Genomic DNA, 24,103 nt, shown 5'->3' on the forward strand with positions numbered 1-24,103 from the left:
AAAATATTTAATAACAACATTGTAAGGTTAATCAACTGTTTTAGATTTTGTGTTAAACAACACAAAAAATTAAGGACGTGTTAGCTTTCTAAAATATTTAACATTACTTTTACAGTTTTTAACATATTAATAAAAACTTTTTTATGATTGTATTGTTTTATTTTCTCTTTCAAGTGATATTATGTTTTATAGTAACACACTTTTTCAAAGTGCTATTTAGTTGAAAATGGTAGTAGGACTTAATTATTAGTTATGTTTCTCAAAACAGATTTATTTTAATATTGTAAAAATAGTAATTTTGCAATGTATATGTAGTGTTTTATTTTATACATGACTTAACCATGATAAACCCTACTCCTGAGGTAAATGTGGTAAGCCACAACAGTTGGTAAAACAACAAAATGAAGCAGTATCATATGAAAAATTTGTTTAGAACTCCTTTACATTGTTAAAAACAATACTTGTTTTTACTTACAATGATTCCTTAATTGGAATGTCTCAATTGATTAAAACTGAGGATTCATGTTTTGCCAAACCTTTACTCACAGGTCATCATTTTAGAGTTGATTTACCACAAGATGAGGTTATCACAGTCACACAACTTTTTATCCAATTTTCTGTACTACTGAAAATACTGTAGCATTTTATTAAGTTTTTATGCCAATAGCATATTAAATTAATTTTTAACGTTTATTTTTATTTTTAACGTTAAGGCATATTGGTTTAAACCCATAAGCAAATTTTTATTGACTTCTCCAGGAAAAGAACATGTAACCTCTCGATTAGAGGCCACAGTTTTATCACTAGGCTACAGAATACTTTAACTACCTTCTAAATTTCCTGTCACATTGTGCCAAAACTGCTTTCACAGTCTAAAACTGAAATAAGGAGTTCCACCTAAGCATCTTTTGACTCCAAGAAGAGTTTACTTCTGATTGGTAACACATTTCATCTAATACTGGGTAACACTGGGCTTCTCCCGCTGGGGGGGGCGTGGGGTTGGCTACAGCAAAAACCGATGTGTCACTTAAATCTGGGCAACCCCATCTATGTCCAGGAGTGTCACATCACTAACCCCAAATGTCGAAATATTGGGGTAAAGAGTTGATCGATAGGACTATAGTCTACTGTGGAAGATGACTGTTGAAGTAGGTTGGACTCCCATAGTATTAGATTTTCCAAGAGCAAACATTGAAGAAGTATCGTCTACTGCTCACTTTGATTGGAAGAGCCAGGAACAGTGCTAGTCTTTCCTTCAATAAGTTCCCTGGGCAAAGTTATAGTGCCCAGTGGATGTAAGATGACAGAAATAGCCCTAAATTTTACCTAAATTTTACCCATCATGAATATCCTGTCATCAGCACAAAGGTCCTTATAGAACGAAGTGCAATAGGAGATATCTTCAGGTTCTTGTCTTAAGTGAAAAGGGAAAAGAATATTATATAAAAACTGGCTCTCCACAGTAAAATCCTAATACAAAATTTACTACAGTTAATCATATTTTCATTCATAGTTAGAGCAATAGCATGAGATGGGCTGTTGTGGAACTTATGACATTTTGCTTATTTTTTTTTTCTTTCTCTTTCCAGGGTTAACCTTTAATAGTCAGGGATTGTACTCACTATTTTATTAGGATTATTCTGTTGTGAGCAATTTTCAGTCATGAAGTATTTACTTAAGATATTATTGTTCATTCATTCATCCATTCATAAACTATGCTCTAGAAACATAATTGCATAAAGAAGATAATTTACATTAAAAAAACAAACCTTAATACAGTAATAACTTTAAAAATTGCATTACAAATTATACTACCACAACTGACAGTATGTTATTCAATGTGTCATTTGATAGCCAAGTTTTAAAATTGTGTACTAAGTCTATACAGGTTGAATATAATACATTCACTATCACAGATACTGTATGAAAAATAACACATGATCAGCTACTGTGTCGCTGCAGGTAGAATTTAAAACTGATTAAAGTAAATACATTGGTGTGAAAAATATCTCATAAATACAATACTAAAATTATTTAAATATTTCAAAGTTATCATTTTAGGTAGATTTTGTATACAACATCAGCCTATTGCAATTGTCCTCATCGTAGCACCACTGAAAAGTTCTGTACAGCTTCCCCAAACATGACCTTCCCCCAAGGCCAAAAACCATTTCCTGTTCCAAAGTTTATATAACGCTTGTGGGAACCATAACGTCCGTAAAAATAATGCCCAAACAAGATGAAACTTGGTATAAACAATGGTTTTATAAATATTTCGCCTAAATTCATTGACCAGCTTGGTACACCATTTTGTTTCAATATGGCAGCTGCTCAAACTAAAAAAATTCACAACTCCGTTATTTATGAACCTAAAAAAAAAGTATTTTCTGGAATGCTTATAATATTTCCTACACATTTACAATAAACCTTTTTTGTATCTCAAATGGTTTTTGGGATACTGAGTAATGTAAATACTATGAAAAACAAATGATTAATATTTCAGCTGCCACAAAATCTACCTCCTTCTTCCGAATAAGCCGGAAAGACTATTTTAATCACTGCCACTTTACAATTGGAAGCTTTTGAAGTGCAAGAAGAGTTCCCCTGCTGAACAGCTTGCACACTGAAATAAGATTAATTTCAGTCTGATGCAAGAATCAACTGAATATCACATTGTGTTAGCCGCCTTTCCTTTATCAAGAACAAACTTTATGGTTAATTCAAGAAATGGCTGAGTATTGACAGATAAAATAGAAAATTGCAGTTTTCTTCATATTAAGCTATAAAATAAATATGATAGATTTCTTTATTTTCTATTTCCTTTTGTTGTTATATATTAAATACAAACTCAGACATCATTGTTTTAGCACCAGCCCATGGTTTTAGTCAACAATAAAAACTTGGTCAATAACAATTGTACATTACTTCATTATCTTATTTTAATTGATAATGACTAAATACTTTGTCAATTTTACTATTTGATTCAACACCAATAAATGCTCTACTTGCTTATCAGTATTTAAAATTATTAATTAATTATGCCAATAGATTACAATAAAAAATTTCAAAATATCATTACAAAAGAAGAAAACAATACAAGATTACCTGGAAACATTGTATAACCATTTGCTTGAGAATAAGAGATGTGCAGGAAATTTGCACAGTCAAAATTTATATACATATTTTGTGTGTATAATTAATTATTTGCACATTATATTTGTAACAAAATATTGTATATTTCATATATATATAGTAGAAGTGGGACTGTAATCTCCCTGTAGGCTGAGGGATAAGCAATATTCTCACAGACAAAAACAAGGTCCGAAAGTCTCCCAGAAAATTTGGAAAATAAGAGGTGTCAATACCATATTTTAATGCATTTCTGAGGTGCAGAAGAAGGATTCCGGGCCAAACTAAGTCTTTATTGTTTTACAATGTACTGGGACACTGTTCTGATGCATTACACCTCAAACTGGGCACTGTATGTACACAAATTTTAAATGTTTGGAGTTAGATAAACTTCTTTAACCTAAAACATAAAGTTTAAAAAACTCTTTCCACTATATGGTCTATACGATTCCAATTTATTATAAATCCAATTCAAATTTGATAGAAAACAGGTAATTATATCTTAAATCAATAAAAATATTTCTTTGTACAGAGTACAAAATTACCTACGACATAAAATAACAATGTTTCAAAACTAGTTCTAACATGCTCTGATTAATTCTAAAAATATATCGACTCTCCATCTAATACTGTTTTGATATGAATGTATAGCATTTTGATAGTATATCACAAATTAATAAAACCAGTGTAACAGTCATTCAAGAGTTGTTTACACTATTTTCCGACTCCTATACAATGCAAGCTTCAATAATACAGAAACAATAACAACAAAGACACAATAGTGATATAAATACAGGTAAAAATATTGAATTCATACAATTTTCAATCATTGATTTTTAACACTACTTGTTGGCTCGTAGATCCTCTCCAGGAGAGCTCTCATTATACTGCCGGGAACCCGCTGGTTGCTCGCAATCAACTCCTCTAAGGCACTTGCCACCTGCCAACAAATGTAATTTAATCACAGAGTCACATTATTACCAAAAAATGAAAGAAACAGACGTGAATAGTCCAAAGAATATCTCAGTCAATTTCTACTTTCTTAATATTTTTATCTAAAATGCCAATAGAGTTTTGGCTGGTGATAACTTGAATTTAAAAAATACATAAGAGATTGACATGAACACAAATTTCTCTTTGTCTAATAATGATGTTTCCTATTAATATTTCTATTTTTGGAGCATTAATGATGTCAAATGTCTGAAATCTGTTATTCCTTCACATAACCTTCATCAATAAACTTTAATGAATTAGAAATCACATTTAAGATTCAAAAGTTTTGAATTTGACTCTCTTATTTGATTTTTGTTTTTTTTTTCATTTTTTGTTATATAAATATGTAACACTACTTTAGGTGTTGAAATGTTTATACTTGGTCAATACAGTATATAATTTCTCATCATATTTCTATCAAAATCTAATCTAATATCTCAATTAAAACTCTAATATTTCTTTTGTAATAAAAATTTTGAAACTTTTACTAAGTTTGATGCACTAATAAAATCTTTACTGAATGCACTGATTATTTAAAAATATATTACTAAAACCTTCTAGTTTTATGAAACTCGACATATAAAATTGAAAACAGGCACAATTTTTTAACACTAGAAGTAGCTGTTTCCTGAAATGTATTCAACCTCCCTTTGTGGCCGATTGTTACGTAACCGATAGATCAGTTATGGGGGTTCAGAGGGGACTCTTCTGAGACCATTGCCTAGCATTCTCTACGCTCTGCCCAGTCAATGATTCTCAAAACTCTACTTCATATACTACTAACTACAATATTTGCTTGTACATATATTTTACTATGACTGACCATCTTGAATAAGGACTTTGCATTAAATTTTGTCAGAGTTCTACTTCAGAGACAATATGCAATACTCGAATAAAAGAGTTTATGCGATTCAAAGATGACCAATTTTGCCGGAGAGTAGTAACCCACGATCTGGCAGACCTACAACGGCCAGAAATTCTGCAAACATTGAACCTGATTGTGCAGCAATCAACAGAGACCGTTGATCCTGACTTCTTAAAATGAACCATGTCTCTGCAAAATTTGTTTTAACGGATAATCACAATATTTTCTGCATTGAAATCGGACAAGCCAATCTGGATTTATTTTGGACCGGGATATGTTTAAAAAAGCTATTGCTAGTGATGAGATGGTGAATGATGATGAGTTTATCATTACAACCCTTAAACCATAGCTCAATTTTCACAGTGGAAGACTTGTAAAGAGCAATAGCCACAAAAAACAAGAAATTCGAATCAATGCTCAGTTTTCTTTCATCAGGATTGCATTGTTCATGAAGGCAGTCAACAAGGTATATTATATTGATGTCCTAAGATGGCTATGAGATACAGTGTAAAGAAAATTGTCTGAATTGTGGGCAGATCTTGATTGGATCTTGCATCACTGCAATGCACCAGGTCATTCGTCAAATCTTATTTTATACTTTTTAGCAAAACACAATATCAGGCAGCTTCAACAGCCTCCTCCTACAGTCATGACACAGATCCATAAGATTTCCAGATGTTCTCAGAATTTGAAATTCCTCTGAAATGTAAATTATTTAAGTACCTTGAAAAAATAAAACAAAATGTGGCGAGAGATCTGTAAGCACTTCCAAAAAATAAGTTCAAGGAATGTTTCCGGAAGATCATTGGAAGATGGTAGTGGCTTGTAGAGAGGAGTACTTTAACCTTTTGCGCTGTATTTAAATACATATTAGTTGCACCCTAAACTCCAATTAATAACTGATGTTTTAGCATAGGAATCAAACAAACACATTCAGACCATTGAAGATCAATTCATATTGTTACATATTATACATAAATGTTTTCAGGAAATTCTGATGAGTAATAATATCAAACGTTTAAGATCACAAAATCAGATTATACTTAAATGTAATAATATTAATATTGGAAAATATATGTATTCATTTACCAGTGATATTAAATTAAATTTGTATACTTTATATTAAAAAATTCATTCATTTTTTTATAACTTTTTTAAATTTTACACTGTACTAAATATGTATGATTTATTATCAAATCATATAGTTGGAAGCACAAACTCTTGCTGAAAAGAAATATACAGTTTAGTAGTTTTTAAACATAAATACAATTTTTATGAAATTGGTGGTATAATACAGATGATTACTCACTGTCATAAGGTATGATGTGGTAGACGGAAACAATATTAAGTTAGATATTCTAAATATTAAAAAATACCTAAGAGTGTGCTCTTTCTTTTAGTCTTTAGTTTTTAAATAGGCTACTAAATATTTATACAAAGTATAAAAATTTATGAATAGAAAAATAGGCATAATGAAACAGTAAAATAATATTATTTTTATACCTTATATACATGTCCATAAAAAGCACTTTCACTGTATGGGGCGATAGTTTTACTGAGTGTGATATTTATCAAAACAAGTATTAGGATGAAGCCCAGGATGATTTTGACAGGTACCGCAATAAAAACTGGTTTCTTTTCTCCCACTGGGAATCTTTCTGGTAGAGCAGATAGCACAATCCTTAGTTCTTTCCCCTCCTAGAATTGAAATGAATGGTAAAAACCATTCAGCCAAACTGATGCGTCAGAATCAAACTGAAGTAGGCCTATCTCGTTTTCTCTGAATATTGCGAACATCATTAACTAGAGATTCAATTTCTTCTACCAAATTATTCCTTTTTTCCGTCTTACCATTTCCGTTTCCGAGGTATGGCAAGTGCTTACCATACTAACCACTCTTTTATCCTTTCAAGACAACGCCATCATGTTACATGTTTTGTGACAATAGGCTACCACTTTACGTTTGTTTAAACTATTTATGTATATTTTCTTCATTTTTTTTGGTAGCCCCTTTCTATTTGGTATTACTGTACCAGTCAAATAAATTATTTTAGCAACTAGTTACTTGGTCTTAAATCAACACTAGTATAAAACCTATTAGTGTGGTAATCCTGTTGATTAGTAACGTTTTGGAGCATCTTATCATAGGTAATATAATCCAAGATGTGAATGGCAACCCTGGACGAATCAAACTATTTATATAACTTTGAATAATATATCAAAGAGACATAGCCATTCAATAAATCTGCCAAAACATACAGACGCAACCCCCACTTTGTGGGTTTTTGGGGATTGTACATTTTGAATTTTACTCACCCTTTAATATTCACAGTTTATTCATCAGCAGCTAGGAACTTATTAGGCCAATACCATTCAAAGAACTTATATCCAACAAATTCAATTACATTTTTCAATTGACTGGCTCTGCTTTCCATAGACCTTCTAGTGTGTACTTGGTCAGGCGGAGACACATGTAAAGCCCAAAAAATTTGAAAGCCACCTTCTTGAAAAAACATATTAGAAGAATGTAGATAAGTCAACCCAGTTATCAGAGAAAAAATATTGTATTGTTTGTTTGGCCTACCTCCCCATATTCAATAAAACGCTGTGAAAAGCAATTAGTTCTTTCAATGAAACATCTTTCCAGTCCCATCAAATAAAAAAATGCTGTAAAGGATATATTTTAGAAATATTTTCTTTTGTATAGTGATTAGTTTCAAGTACAATTTGTGTAAACAATTGTAGAGTAAAAAATAAATGGAAAAAATCTAGTGAACTTTTGGGTGATTGGCCTAATGGTGGTTTGAAACCACACTTTGATTGATGAAACATTTCAAGCACAAATCCTGCATGGTTGCCTTGCCAGTCTTTCCCCATCATCATCTGTAACATCAGACATAGCCCTGCCAGCTAACCTATTCCTACCATTGACATTTAGCCTATCTCTGTCTTCCTCAACTAATCCTATCTCAACGTTGTCCCATCATCAATGTCACTTATAACACTTCCATCTTTAGATAAAATGAAGTCTGTATCTAAATCATTGTCATCTACCTGATCAAACATAATTTCTATGTCGGCGTCATCCAAACGTTCACGATCCGCCATTTCACAACACTTGATTACAAATAACTTACGAGTATAATATATACCCTAAAAAATTTATATTTCTAAAGGAATACTAAGAAATTAAATCCAAACAAGCACTGCTTCATAACACAACTGTAGATTACATAACATGCCAGCGCCATCGTGTGACATTGTGGTTATAAACAAAACATCAGCTATCTTTATAGAGACATGAATTATAAAATAAATCCGCTGCAAATTAGAATTTTAAGTATAAATAAACATTTAAAAGATTACTGAAATGCATATAGAGTAAAATAATATGAATTTAGACAATTTAGAACCGAAAATACATATTATAACCTTATGTTGAACTGAGTCTGGCAATTGAGCACAACAGAAAATTAGCGATGTCTGACTCAGTTCACCTATGGAGTCCAAGAGGTTAAAAGAGACCATGAAATCAAAGAATACTATTTCCATTTGGAGTAAGTAAGTCACAAACAAATATTTAAACTTTTTTCTAATAATATGCAATTTTTTTATTTCACCACTTGGTAGGACTATCATGCTTATCATATAAAGATATATGAACATGTATATAAAATAGAAATGTAACATAGCCATTTTGTGTAGAATTACATCATAAAACATAAACTTTATACACATTCGTGGAATCGCACTAAACATAAAAAACAAAAAGCAGTTATCCTCACAAATAATGAAAAATGGGTCTATCCATAAGAAATAGACAGAGAGAGTCTTATTAACATACAGTGGAACCTCGATAAGTCGGATTAATCGGGACCGCGGCCGATCCGGGTTAACGAAAATCCGGGTGAGTCGGAGAATTAGGTAAAAATTAATAAAATACGGTATACTTACAGATAAACTCCATTATAATTGTAAAAACATCAAACATATGCACATTTAATTATTATTAATCCTTACAGTACATTTATAACTGTTCATTTCCTGGTAAAAAAACTCAGTCAGCTTTGGTTGTGCCAATGTCGTCTGCCGCTTGCGTGCTGTGCGATCCCGCAGTCTCTTCAACATGAGCAATTCAACCGGCGATGTTTCTGCCTGCCGCTCGAAATAAACCATTAGTTCGTTTAGTTTGGTCACTGCATCTCCATGACTCATCACTGGATCTTCAATGTCCCCGTCTGCCTCCTCAGCGTCTGATTCATTAGCATCAGGTAAAAACGACGCGATCACTTCCTCGTCAATAAGTGGAAAGGGTCAGGATTTGGGGAAATACGCATCTGTTATTGTTTCCGAGAATCCGGGACAATGACCGCCACTCGGCCGCCGTGTGCCATGAGTCACATACTCACTGTCATACAGTCCCATCAAATACTGATGCAACATCGATTCACGGATACTATACCACTCAAAAATATTACGTTTTTATTATTGAAATGTTTGTCTGATTTTTTATTTTTTAATTGAAAATCGGTCCGGGCTAGCCGGACTTCCGGGTTAACGGGAGACGACTTATCGGGGTTGTACTGTAATTGTAAATTACTATATGTTACACTGCATGTTTCTTACTCAGAAAAAAATACACAATACAGTATAAATTAAATAAATTTGTTAGTTAGTTCATTTGTGGAAAATGATAAAAGATTTACTATTGTATAATTTATCAATTAAAAAAAATTATTTTTCATAGGGATTAACATATTATGACATTATGTATTACATACACAATTATAAATCTGTGGTATTTAATATATAAAAAAATGTTGACTAACGCTACAGTAATGGTGCCAGGTGTCAAGATGAGGATTAACAGTACAAGGGTTAAATGAGAAAAAGGAAAATTTGATGTAATTGGTATATCATTTTGTATTTGGTTTTATATAATTGGTCATTTTTGTTCATAAAATACAATTATATGCAGCTAACCTAACGATATATGTTGATTTGATTTTTGTCTGTAACCGGTTACAAATAAACAAAATGCACTAAAAACACACATTTCTGAACAAACTAAAAGAAAACAATGATTTTTAGATGCATATGTTTCTTTGTCAAGATAACGTGAATAACAATCACAAAAACATAATAATAGCAGGCATAAACAACGTAAGGTTTCCCTTTGACTTCATCAAAAAAATTTAAAACAGACTATCCTTCAATATATTCAAAAATATAATAAGAACGTTAAAAGAATCTAGTAAAAAGTTATATTATATAACTGAATATTAAAAAAAGAATTCTACTTAAAAACTAAATCAAAATCTTTATTTATAGATTTTAAATGACAAATATTCCTACTCACTCTTTTCAAATCAAAATTTGTTTTGATCTTTGTTGAAGTCTGACTTTCAACGATTAAACACCATTAAGGAATATAAAATGTTAATTTCTGGATAAGTTTTCCAGAGTTACCTAATTCCATTTTAACAAATATAAACATAGCCAAAGAAGATATAAGAAAATTAATTAACAATAACACTATTACCATTGCACCGAGGTCCTCAGGTGAGAGAGAGCTGTCGTACAAGATCGGTGCTCCTACGTGGGTTCTCAGCTTGACAGGGAAACCTCCATATATTGGCACCAGGGGGAACTTCGTCCACGTGTACAACTTAAGCCATATTCTGCGGAAAAACCCAACAGCTCGGAATGACTCTCTGACATTTTGGGTAAATATGGGAATTATGGGCTGAAAATAAACAGTGATAACTATTGTATCGTTAATACATCTGTACAAATATCATGTTCACTAATGCATTTACTACTTTGGAAAGAAACAAAAATAGGTAAAGCAATAGTTATTTCGATTATACATTTTTTTATAGTATTTAGTTATAAAATAAAATGATATAAATGTTTACATGCAGACTACAACTCTTAAAGAAATGTTAACTTACAACTTTGGCATCTAGTGCCACTCTAGCAAAGCCTAACCTCTTCTTCCACATCAGGCGGTAGTAGGAATCCGAGAACTGGGCCTCATATACACCTCCAGGGGATATAGCTAGGAGGTTATTCTCCTTTAAAATGGCAGAGCACGATTGGATAGTGCCCGGTATCACCTTTAGAGCTTCTGCAATTATGGCCCATCCTAAAACAGTGTAAAAATGTAGTGAGTACACTTGTGATGAGTGTTTGGTCCATAAAAATAATCTATTACATTTGAAAAGACAACAAAGCCTTTACAGTGACAACAAAATGATTTTCTTCTAAATAAATACTAATGCAAAGTTATGACAAATAAGTATTAAATTTAAATTACTGTCAAAATGTTTTAGCTTTACCTATTATTTTTACATTCATATAATTTTTACATTTATTTATGTTATTTACAAAACAAATGACAAGTAACAACAGAAGATTGTAAGAGTTGAACGTTACATACACTAACTAACTTGGTTGGATATTTGTACATCTTAGTTTGATGCCATGCCAGATTACATGGCTGCAGTTGAATAGCGTGTTGTGATGGTCAGACCAGAGTTTTTCGGAGATCTGTATTGGCCACAAACTTATTACAAACAAGTTCTGACAAAAGTCTTCCAGATAAAGTTGCACAGTGGTTATTCGGACATCGGCGTGGTATGACAGGCCACTAAAAGTCTTTTATTTATTTATTTATTTTGTACAATAGCTACAGGAATATTATCCCGAAACAGCTATATTGAAAATACAAGTTAATAATAATTGTTAGTTGATCAAACTGCTGCACTGCCTTAGTGCTACGATTTTGTGTTATATATTACAGAGAGCTACAGTGAGTTAGTTGTATTTACTTTATTATATTTGTACCACAAACATTTAGTGATAATAAGAGGTGTAGTTTTTAACCCTAGAAGTGTGGAACCAGCATATTTTATGTCGGTTGTAATTTATGTGTGTTGTGCGGAACCAGCATATTGTATGTCGGTTCAGTTTTTCATTAAAAATAATTATTTATCTTTAAACAATCACCATGTTTTTGGTATCATTGAAATTGTGAGATTCCACTCTACAATTTTCATATAAATGTTTTTTTTCTAACATCAATATTACGGTCGTGGTGAAATGTTTTCTGAAGAAGTCATCATTTGAGTTGAATTTCGCGGGTGGCCGGATCAAAGAAATACGTCATTTTCAACCAATCACAGCAAGTTACTTATTGCCTGCAAACAGTGCTGCCATATGTCAATAGACGCGGAATGAAATATTCTTTCTTTCAGTGCAAACAGAAAGTCATTAGAATGAATAGTTGATTTACTATGAATATTCTAAAAAGGTACAATTCTAAAGTTGTAAACCAGCATATTTTATGCTGGTTAGTATAATAACATTCACACAGTTATTTATTGTCAATAAAGAAAATAAAAAAAACCGTGTAAAGTGAAAGAAACGATCTACCGTACAATCTTTCAGCGGTAAATTTAGTTCAGTAGGTTTCCGGCAGTGCGAAACAAAAGAGATGAATCACGGCGTCGCATCAAGACCAACCCAACCCATCCCTGTCGGCCATTGTTGACCATTTTATTTCACCACGAGCTTATTTTTTTTACCGATTTTCATAATTTAGGTCTTTATTTTTTCAGGTTGAAATACTCTACTGCATAAATGCATATGAAATGACAAAAACATTATAAAACAATGTTATTTTGAACTCTATATCTATTGTTTATATATTGTAAAAAAATTTTACAATGCAAGGTTTTAGAATATTTGACGCACAACATTTATTTTTCACTCAATTTCAAAAATTATTGAGTGTATTTCTTTCAAACATTATGTGCTAACATAATATAACAAGTAAAAAAATTAAAAAAATGTTTTCATATTTTTTTTACATTGCAAACCAGATTACTTTTTATGAGTAAATTCTTCAACGTGCGACTGTTAACAAACAATGTCATAACTCAGTTCCTTCTCAAAGTATTTGAACATATCTTATATTTTATTTTAGCCAAACAAACATACTTACTAAGGGTATATTCAACAATTACATAAACATAAAGTATAAGTGAAAATTTGTAGCTTGTTTCTGAATTTTGTTACAAAATATTTTCATTTTTCAAAAGATTTTTTTTTGTAAGCTTATAATAAAATAACAGTTTATTTTGTTGTTGTTTACTTTTAGTGTTTTCAAATACCATGTATAATTTACAATAGAAAACTGTTTTTTCATATAAATATATAGTCACATTTGGAGGTAATAAAAATGAAAATCCCAAACCCTTGTACATTTTTGTACATGTTCGCTTTTGTAAAAAAAAAAATGGCAAAATTACAATTTTTGTTTAATAGAAATTTTTAATATATTTTCTAATTTGGCATAAAATTCTCTATATTTTATAAATTTAACATTTTGACCTTACTGTAATATTTCAATACCTTACAGAGGTCCAAACTTGAAATTTTCATATAAAACTTTTTGCAATTTCTCATTATTTTCATGAAAATATATACTAAACCACAGTATATCAAAACATTTATTACTATTTCAAATAGTACAACTTCTGAGAAGAAAAACGATATATAACAATATATGTTTTCTTGCTATCAAGTATTTTTTACGAATTTTTTAAAAAACCCTTGCAACACGTTAAAAAATGGACTGATGTTTTATCTTTGGTAACATGGACACACTTCTAGGGTTAAGTAAGTACCATTGTTTAAGTAAATTCCGCTGCTTTTGGTGTTCCATGCTTGCGCACTGTCTACATTCAACTGTTGGTAAGCAACAGACGCAATTACGGCAACAATTGATCATTTTTATATAAGTTAATGCATATTTTTCATGCTCTTGTCAATAAAGAATCATGCCAACTGTGAAGTACGTGCTGTTATTTGTTTTCTTGATGTTAAAGCAGTTGAAATTCACTTGTCAGTATTGTGAATTGTATAGACAAAACATTATCAGTGATAGAATGACATTCAAACGGATAAGAGCTCTAAAAGACAGCCAAAAGAATGTTTATGATGAGAAGCAGAGTGGAAAACTCTCAATGATCACCAATAATTAAGAGAAATAATAAATGATAAAGCAAAAATGAACAGACATTTCACAATGTCTTTATTATCAGAAGAGTTTCAAGAAGTTTTCTCAATTACATTTTTTGGAGGAACATGTTTTGCTATATAACAATGTCCGTCCACATGCGATAAAACAAACTCAAGATCTCATCACAGCATTTTACTAGGAACAATTTTATAGCTCCCAAACAGCCCCAATTTAGTCCAGTTACTTGTTCTTTCATCAGAAGAAGCATCTTGAAGGTCAGCACCACAACAACGACCATAACATCAAAATGATCTTGTTGCAGTCACTGACAAATCAGGTGTTAATATTTTATTATAATATAAGATATGATGAGTGGCTTAATATTGATGCCTATTATGTAAAAAAGTAGATAAAAGTATGGTGTTTCATATAAAAATAAAATTATTACAAAAAGTTTACTTGATCTTTTATACACCAAAACGGTACATACTTAAAAAACATGACCCATGCGTTAGCACTCAACTTGTGTTAGTTCCAACACTGAACAGAGAAGGTTTGTCATTGTATAACAGATCAGTATGTCTCTGATTTAAACAGCATATTTATCAGGCTTAACTTCAAAACTAAATGAGGCAAGGCTAGCCAAATCAAGTTGTAGAGTACTGCTATATCAATTCCAATGTGAACATCTTTTCAGTTTTTTCTTCTATCAATATCCAGTGAGTTAAATGAAAAGCTGTCAATGATAGCTGCACATTACATAATACTGCATACAGTATTCTATCTAGCTTTTAATGTCCTTATCAAAAAACACCAAAATCAGGAGCTTACAGTTCACCATAAAGTAATTGCTTCTTTGTTTCATTTCTAGTTTACCATTACATCTCTGGTTATATGACTATTTTAAATATTTTAAGCTTGATTGAGAAGGTAACAAGACAAAGCTTTTCATTATTTTACTCTTTCAAGCTTTTCTATATTTACAATAGCTCCACAATATACCATAATTAGGGGTCTGTGGATATTTTGAAAATATGAGCTCCCGACACAGTATTTTTATGCTTTTCTGAGTTGCAGGGGAAAGTATCCTGTGCAGACCAAAAGTGCTTCTTTTTTTCAGAGAGATGTACCAGAATGCCATCAAATCGAGTACTGATCTTGTTCATTAAGTTATTCTTCTATCAGAGGAAGAGATGGAACACAGAGAATGGAAGAGATCGAGATCTTGAAACTTTGCATTTATGTGTTTATAATAACAATGGTGATGACAAAATAAGAGACAAGTCCAGAAAGTAAGTGTACTGGTACTCTCACAGATGTATGGAATACTTTTACGACATGTTGGCAACACTGCCGCATAGCCCGACCCCTCCCCTTCAAAACGAGATCAATCCGAGGTTAGTGTGTTGAAAACTCTTGACGCAGTATTATCTCTCACGAAAAATGTTGATCGTATCTCCCACCAAGCGTGAAATTCGTGCTATCATTCGCTACCTCGTTGTGAAGGGAAAAGCTCCTGTTGAAATTTATAATGAGGTGAAAACTGTTTACGGTAATAGAGCTATGAATCGTACAAGCATGTACAACTGGTGTCACGAGTTTAAAAAATGGCTGTACTTTCGTGCATGACGATCAGAGGAGCGGAAGACCTTCAATTGTGACTAATGAACTTGTGGAAAAAATCGAGAATGCGGTCCGTGACAATCGCAGATTGATGTTAGATGAACTTTCTACGATGTTTACATAAATCTCCAGATTCCTGATAAACGAAACAATCACAGAAACTCTCGGCTACTGGAAATTGTCTGCGAGGTGGGTCCCAAAACAGCTGACAGAACAGCACAAGTTGAATCGAGTGCGGAGCTCCAAAGAGTTTTTGGAATGCTACAAACTCGAAGTCAATGATTTTTTCTACTCTATTGTTACTGGAGACGAAACTTGGGTTGCCCACTACACGCCTGAAACTAAGAGGCAGTCACAGCAATGTCACACCTTGTCACCCTCCGCCAAGTAATTCAAAACCACAATTTAAGCCAAAAAAATGATGGCATCCGTGTTTTGGGACCATAAAGGCAAGATTTTGATTGAATATCTGCCTCACGGGGAGACCATCAACATGGAAAGATAGTGTGAGACGCTAAACAAATTGAAAAGGGCGATTCAGAATAAAAGGAGGGCATGCTGACGAAGGGAGTCTGCCTGCTGCACGAAAATGCCAGACCTCACACGGCCCATGCCATGAAGCAACTCCTGGACTCTTTTGGATGGGACGTTTTGAACAATCCCCGTATTCCCCTGACCTGGCCCCTTCAGATTTCCATCTCTTCACCTGAAGGTGAACATGAGTGGAAACAAGTTTTCAACAGACAAGGAGGTTAAGGGAGAGGTGGAGAAGTGGGCGAAAGAGCTGGCAGGAGACTTCTTCGAGGCAGGCATAAAAAAACTGATCCCGTGACTTACTACTTCCATCGAGAGGGATGGTGACTATGTCAAAAAATAACTTACATATGTACACGTGTAACAAAGTATGTTTTTGTTTTAATACATTTTTTTAACCCTACCTAAATTGAGTACACTTACTTTCTGGACAAGCCTTGTATATGTTACATTTCTGTTCTATTCAAATTCCCACTCTCAAAAATAAACTGTAAACAAAGTAATCATTATTACCTGGTATTTTGAAGAGAAATCTGTCAGCAACAGTGTGAATAAGTCTATTTTTGAGAAGGAAAACTCTTGATAAAAAATAGTATAGATCAATAGGAATTGCCCCATGGTAGTATATAAACAGTGCTGGAGTCGACTCTGGGATATTTTCCAGACCCTTTACTTCATATCCTGTAAGACAAATAAGATTAATATAATAACAGATAACACTGCAGCAATTAAAACAATTATCAAATATCTGTAACAATGAATTTTTGCATAAAACCAGTCAAATTCAACTGGTTTTATTTCTTATAATTCAACAAAGTAGAACAAAACCTTTTGCTAACTTACAAAATATTGGTATGGTTCTAATTAGTGATTGACTAGCACAGAATGCTTGTGTATTCTAGTCTAGATAGCCAGATTCATTTATTAATCACTTCACTTTGCAGGATAGTACCGTTAGACCTTAGATTGTAAAGGGATACATTCTGAATAATGAAATAACATATTATACAGTAAAGTTTTCAGACGAGAGCTTACACATTCTTCAATACAAGGTCACATTAAAATCATGACAGAGGGACAAAAATATTCTCAACAGCACTGAATTTATCGCAGGCCTTTGTGGACTTCAGTAAACAGTAGAGGAACTCCGGTACTGTCACGTCATAATCCAAACAGATAACACTTCAGCCTTTTCAGCCTTATGTCAGGCAGTGGACGGATTACTTCAGGTGCAAACATTCACCAACTGTTTTTAATGAGTTTCAGTTCATACACAAGGACACATGGAATGCTCAAACAAGCCATTGTAAACCAGAAGACTGGACATCCAAGGACATCCTCTTCATGTCATGACTCAGGAATATGTACATCCAAGGTACATGGCTCTACAAATTTGTAGAGCCCCTATTTCTTACTACCCCTAATTCTAACATCATCATATTTTACAATCTTATATATCTAAATATCCATTTATCACCTCATAGTTAATTGTTAGAACTTAACCCTTTCATTGTTACAGTGACGATTTGACACAACCAAAGTTGTGCATAAAATGCCATGGTGGCAATATGTCAGCACCAGTTTATTTTATACTCTATTACCAGTTGATAACAACTCTAGTACTCTATCCTGTGAAACTAACAGTTGTTTTGCTTCTTTATGTATTTTGTCTTAGTTAAACCAGTAAATTGTACAAGCTGATGTTTATTCACTTTTTAAAATACAATTTTGTTTCTGCTATAAATAATGATTTATGATTACTTATTCAAAAGTGTTTTGTAAATATTACTATAGTGTGGCAAGAGAAAATCTTCGTTCTAGCAAAGTTACCAGACATCTTCCCTTGAAGACAGAGTTTGTAGACGGCCTGCTAGCTTCTGATCCTGACAATTTATTTTGTGATGATACTAAATGCAAACCAATATATATAGTTAGCAGTGATAAAAGTGTAGTGAGTGATAGTGACAACGAAAATGACAATGTAGTAAGTAGTGAACTAAATTTACCAAATGAACCCAAATTTAGCAATCCCAGGAGTAGACTACCCGGCCTAGATGATGTGAGCATGGATAGCTCTTCAGAGTCAGAAAATGAAGTACAAAATGCAAAAGATAGACCTAGGACTAACTTAGGTAAGCCAACACTTTGGTGAAAACAAAACCACCTGGGCACTTTAAAAAAATATATAAAGAGCGGTTTACTAAATTAAACGCCCAATGGCCTTAAAAGCCTTATAATTTAATTAATTATTTGAACAACCCAGTGAAGAATAATATTTAGGGTGGTAATTTCATAACAACTCTTTTTCATATAACTCTAAAATAAACATTACATACTCAAAAACAGTACACTTGTATTTATCTTAAACCGGTACCATTTTTCGGTGTTATTGACGTATAAACAAGAAGTTATTATTTGTAAATTATTCAATTTGTATATCTACATACAGACACAAAAAGATAAATTTGAATGTAACTCCCATTATTTATTATAGTGTGTATTGTAGCTGTACTAGTTAGTTTGTTGAAACTTTCATACTCGGCTATCTAAACTTTTTGACCTGAGAGTAAGTAGGTGTAATTCCTATATATTCCAATCTATCTTTACCAAAGTACTTTTCATCAGTAATGTTCATCAATTCTCTTGAACAAGATTTGGGATAAAGACTATAGACTAAAGTTAATAAGTCATACCTTGATTGTAACATCCCTATAATTATATATGCACATACAATACCCCATATCTGTCATATCAGTCTCTCTTTGAGACAGACAATAATCAAAGGAAATGGACAAAAATATGCTGCCATTCTCACCTTATTATTATTATTAATGAATAATATGATTGTAAACTGTACTAGACAGAGAAACTGACAGTGAAATTACATTTTACCATGCCAAATGTATCCATGAGCATCCCATATAGCGGCTATTAGTTTGCGTGCTCCATCGTAAATGTCTGTTTCAAATGCATCCCTCAGTCGATATCTGCAACCAAGTATATTACGTTAATTATAAGGTTCAATTAAATCAATTGCTTTTCAATATACCTTATTTACTATGTATTCTTTATCTTTAATGGCACAGTTTATGTCCAGTTTCAGATTTACAGAATATTAATTAAGTCAAGATATTATTCTACGGCATTGACAGCCACAAGCCATTCTAGTTTTTTGAAATGCAGTTATCTCCTTTCATTGTAGGCAAATATTCGGTGTTTATTTTAGTGTATTGAATAACCCCATGATGATTATAAAATCTGTATGTATGTGTATATATTACATGTATGTATGTATATATATATATTATATATATATATATATATATATATATATATATATATATATATATATATATATATATATATATATATATATATGGATCACCTATTCATTTCATCCTTCATAATCTCAAGAGGGTTTTTTATTTGCTAGAGATTTAATCTGTTTAAGATAGGTAGTGAATTACTTTCCATGATTTTGTATGATTTCAAAACAAAATCATATTGTATTCTGTTAGAATTTGTTAAACTTCAATGCATATCTTGTCTAGTTTAAGTAATGATGTAAAACAGTTTCTCAAACCAAATGTTTTCAAATGAATTGCCTTACACAGATGTTACTGTGTAGGATACAATGAGATGCTTTAATGAACTGATTACAAATTCAATGCCTTGAACTTGTTGATACTAAGAGTAAAAGTGCTAATATACGCTATTGCATATAATAGAACTAGCATTTCATATATTGAGTCCATATAAAAAAACCTTTCTTTTTACAAACTTGAGTTAGTGTATTAAAATTAATTTTCTTTGCAGGTTGACTAAATTATAATTAAAAATGTATTATTACAATCAAGAATCTTTTATTTTCATCCTAAATATACGAGGGGGTACCCAAAAAAAAACCGGAATTATTTTATAAAAATTATATATTATCAAATTTTTTACAATACGACCTTATCTCCTTCAAAATAATCTCTATTACAACTAATACACTTGTCCCAACGGTATTTCCATTGATCAAAACATTTTTTGTAGTCATCTTTAGAAATGGCTGCAAGCTCGAGCTTCGTTTTTTTCTTAACCTCTTCAACGCTGTCAAATCGTTGACCTTTCAAGCCTCTTTTCATGTGTGGAAATAAAAAAAAGTCGCATGGAGCGAGGTCAGGCGAGTAAGGTGCGTGGGGCAGCGGAAAAAATGCCGTTTTTGGCTAAAAACTGCCTAACTGAGATGGCTGTGTGTGCCGGTGCGTTGTCGTGGTGGAAGAACCAGTCTCCAGTCTGCCACAAATCGGGTCTTTTCTGGCGAACACTGTTGCGCAATCTTCTTAAAATCTCCAAATAAAATGTTTGGTTGACAGTCTGACCTGGAGGAACAAACTCAAAATGAACAATGCCTTTAGCATCAAAAAAAGCAAATCAACATGGTTTTGATGTTTGATTTGACTTGCCGACATTTTTTTGGACGAGGTGAAGATGGCGACTTCCATTGGCTTGACTGTTGCTTTGTTTCGGGGTCATAACCATAGCACCATGACTCATCACCAGTAATTATCTTTTCCAGAAAATCGGGATCATTTTCGAGATGTTCTTTCAGAAGGCAAGTTTCAACTCGATGTGCCTTTTGATGGTCAGTCAGAAGTCGAGGAACAAATTTGGCAGCAACCCTTTTCAGTCCTAAATCTCCTGTTAAAATTCGCTGAACCGAGCTCCAAGTTAACCCACTACTCTCTGATAGTTCCTCAATTGTCTGTCGACGGTCGGTGAGCACAAGTTCACGAATTTTCTCAACATTTTCGTCCGTTCGAGAGGTTGATGGACGTCCAGAACGAGGTTTGTCTTCAATCAACATGTCGCTATTTTTAAATCGAGCGAACCACTCGTAGACCTGAGTTTTCCCCATAGCATCATCTTTGTAAGCTGTATTCAACATTAAAATAGTTTCTGCAGCATTTTTACCAAGTAAAAAACAAAATTTCACAGCTGCACGTTGTTCACTTAAACTTGCCATGACAAAAAACGAAACAAGAACAAAACAGGGTTATCGAAAACAGTCACTACGAACGAACAGAATGCACTAGGACAACGGAACTAGGGTCACTGAGCTCGCAATGGGTTGCGCGACACACGCCTAGCGGCAGGAATGTGTACTACACGCTGCCGGCTGCCAGCAATACAATTCCGGTTACTTTTGGGTACCCCCTCGTATTAAGTTTTTTGAAATATATTATAATTAAGAATTAGTTATTAGTTGCAATTTACAAGAGTGAGAAACTTGATAACCATGTAGAAAGTCTTGACATAGAAGGACACAGTGAAGAACTTATCTGTGAGATGGCTGGGATAAAACTTCTTTCCGATAAAGATTTACCTCTTCTTATTCTTGGAATTTATCGTCCACCCAGCACTCCTATACTTGATGCTCTGGCACTGATCGGGAATGCGCTTGACACAATTCTTTGTGGTGACAATAGTGTTGCAGTTATTGTTGGTGACCTAAATGCTAACAGCTTGGACCCAACAAATAACGATACAATAAGCTTGCAAGAATTTTTAACATCATACGACATCCATAGGGTTGAACTGCCACCCACAAGAGTGACCCCAACCTCAATTTCTTCCATTGATGTAGTCTGCATCAATACTAATATGGACAGAGTCAAAGTTAATGTGGTGAATACCTGCATATCTGACCATACTGGGCAGCTAACTACCATTTCAATTCCTTCCAAAATTAAAAAGCCGTCAACTTCAATTCACAGACACTTTAATACAAAAAATCTGACAAACCTCAAACAAATACTGGATGCTCAAACTTGGGAAATTGTATTTCAAGCTGTTCATGCCCAAACTGCATATAAATACTTTAGCGAAATATTAGCAGATGCTTTAAATATAGCCTGTCCTCCTCTATCATCACGCAACAGACCTTTAAGAACTCCTAAACCAGAGAGGCACAATATTGAAGCTGAAGAATTAAGAATACAGTTTATTGAAGCTCAAGAACTGTATGTTTTAAATGGGAATGAGGCTGATCGGCTTGAGATGATACAACGAAAGAAGACCTATGACTTGAAACTTCGCAGCTTAAGAAGGCAAGCTAATGAGTATTTTGTAGCACAATCAACGAACAAAACCAAAGCTATATGGAAAGTTGTGAACAGTGAGAGAGTGTCAAAAAAAGATATTGGTGAAACAAAGTGGAAGATAAATACTGAAGGAGGGACAACTGAAGAGCCTAGAAAAGTGGCTGAGCCCTTTAATGAATATTTTACAAGTATAGCTGAAGAGACCTTAAAAGTGAATTGTCTTCATCAGTCTTCCTCTTATGCTCTACATCTAGCTCAACCTGACCACCCTCTTTCAACGTTTCAGCCTACTACTGGGGAAGAAATTCTCAAGATAATCAACTCAATGAAGACCTCATCTGCAGCTGGAATTGATAACATCACTTCACAACTTTTCAAATTCTGTGCTTCTGAATTCCTGAACTCATCCTCTAACAGACGTAAATAAATCTCTATCTCAAGGAATTTTCCCAGACGAGCTCAAAATTTCCAAAACATATCCACTACACAAACAAGGAAAGAAACATGAAATGAAAAACTTCAGGCCAATTTCTTTATTACCTACAGCCTCAAAAGTTATTGAGAAAGTTGTATTAATACGACTTTTTCATCACCTACAACTGAATAACCTCTTACCTGCTGGACAGCATGGCTTTTTACCAGAACAATCAACATTGACTGCTCTTACAGAACTTGTAGAAAAAAATTATTGACTGCATCGAAGCTGGAAACACGGTTAATAGCACATTTTTGGATCTTAGCAAAGCATTTGATTGCCTTGACCACAGTTTAACTTTAACAAAACTTGACAGGCTAGGAATCAAAGACACTGCACTTCAATGGTTTCATAGCTATCTAAGTGAACGAAGACAAATAGTAGAACTGAAACAGACTATTAATGGAAGAACAGTAAATATAAAATCTGCTTCATGAGAAGTAAAAAGAGGAGTCCCCCAAGGGTCTGTGTTGGGACCAGTCTTGTTCGTTCTGTTCACTTGCGACCTCTCCACATTCATGGAACCTTACAGTCAGACAATCATGTATGCTGATGACACTGTGCTGCTATCCAACAACAAATCAGCTGAGGCTTTAGAAATAGCCTCATACATATCTGTCAGCATGGCTCATGATTACTGTATAGCAAACGACTTGGTCTTTAACGAAGAGAAGACAACACAGATGATTTTGGGTAAGCACAAGAACAAAGTCTCTGGAACACCCAAGATCGCAATTGTTGAACAAACGAAGCACCTTGGAATGATTCTTGACGACAAACTTTCATGGGACAGCGACATTGATTCTCTTTGCTTAAAACTCAACACCACTCTTATGTACTGAGAAGAACCACGGCAGTGAGTACAGAATTGACTACAAAGACAGTCTATCACTCGCTCTTTGAGTCTCATGTTAGATATGGAGTGATTCTATGGGGCAGCTCGTCCTCAAAGAACCTTCAGCGGATCCTACTCATTCAAAAGCGAGCAGTAAGAATCATGGCTTCCCTCCAACATCAAGATAGTTGTAGAGAGTTATTTAAAACACTAAGAATATTGACAGTTGTGGCTATTTATATAATTGGTCATTGTACATGCCTCCAAACAAGGACTTACTAGAAATGGTGATCTTCATGGCCTGCAAACAAGACATGCTCAAGACTTCAGCCTGGCAATACACAGGACATCTCTATTTTCCAAAAAACCATCATATGCAGGAGCGAAACTCTATAATCTACTCCCACCTAAGCTGAAAGAAGACAATCCTGAAATTCTAAAACGAAGCCTGAAGACCTGGTTGCTGAGAGAATCAATCTACAGCCTGGAAGAATTTGTGACATGCTGTAGAACATCCCAAGGAGAGACATGA

At 33.3% G+C, this 24,103-nt stretch overlaps 1 protein-coding gene across 1 annotated transcript in view; it reads right to left on the reverse strand.

Annotated features, from left to right (window-relative positions):
• Positions 1-3,401: 3,401 nt before the first annotated feature.
• The window catches only part of LOC124360772 (transmembrane protein 68), a 39,783-nt gene continuing 19,081 nt past the window's right edge, over positions 3,402-24,103 (reverse strand). The window contains exons 3-7 of the mRNA XM_046814656.1: positions 19,065-19,159; positions 16,686-16,853; positions 10,942-11,135; positions 10,530-10,733; positions 3,402-4,069 (exon numbers count right to left, since the gene is read on the reverse strand). Coding sequence (XP_046670612.1) covers positions 3,956-4,069; positions 10,530-10,733; positions 10,942-11,135; positions 16,686-16,853; positions 19,065-19,159 — 775 coding nt within the window. The 3' untranslated portion in view covers positions 3,402-3,955. The remainder of the gene's footprint in view (positions 4,070-10,529; positions 10,734-10,941; positions 11,136-16,685; positions 16,854-19,064; positions 19,160-24,103) is intronic.

Source organism: Homalodisca vitripennis, chromosome 1 (assembly GCF_021130785.1).
Source record: "Homalodisca vitripennis isolate AUS2020 chromosome 1, UT_GWSS_2.1, whole genome shotgun sequence".
Lineage (NCBI taxonomy): Eukaryota > Metazoa > Arthropoda > Insecta > Hemiptera > Cicadellidae > Homalodisca > Homalodisca vitripennis.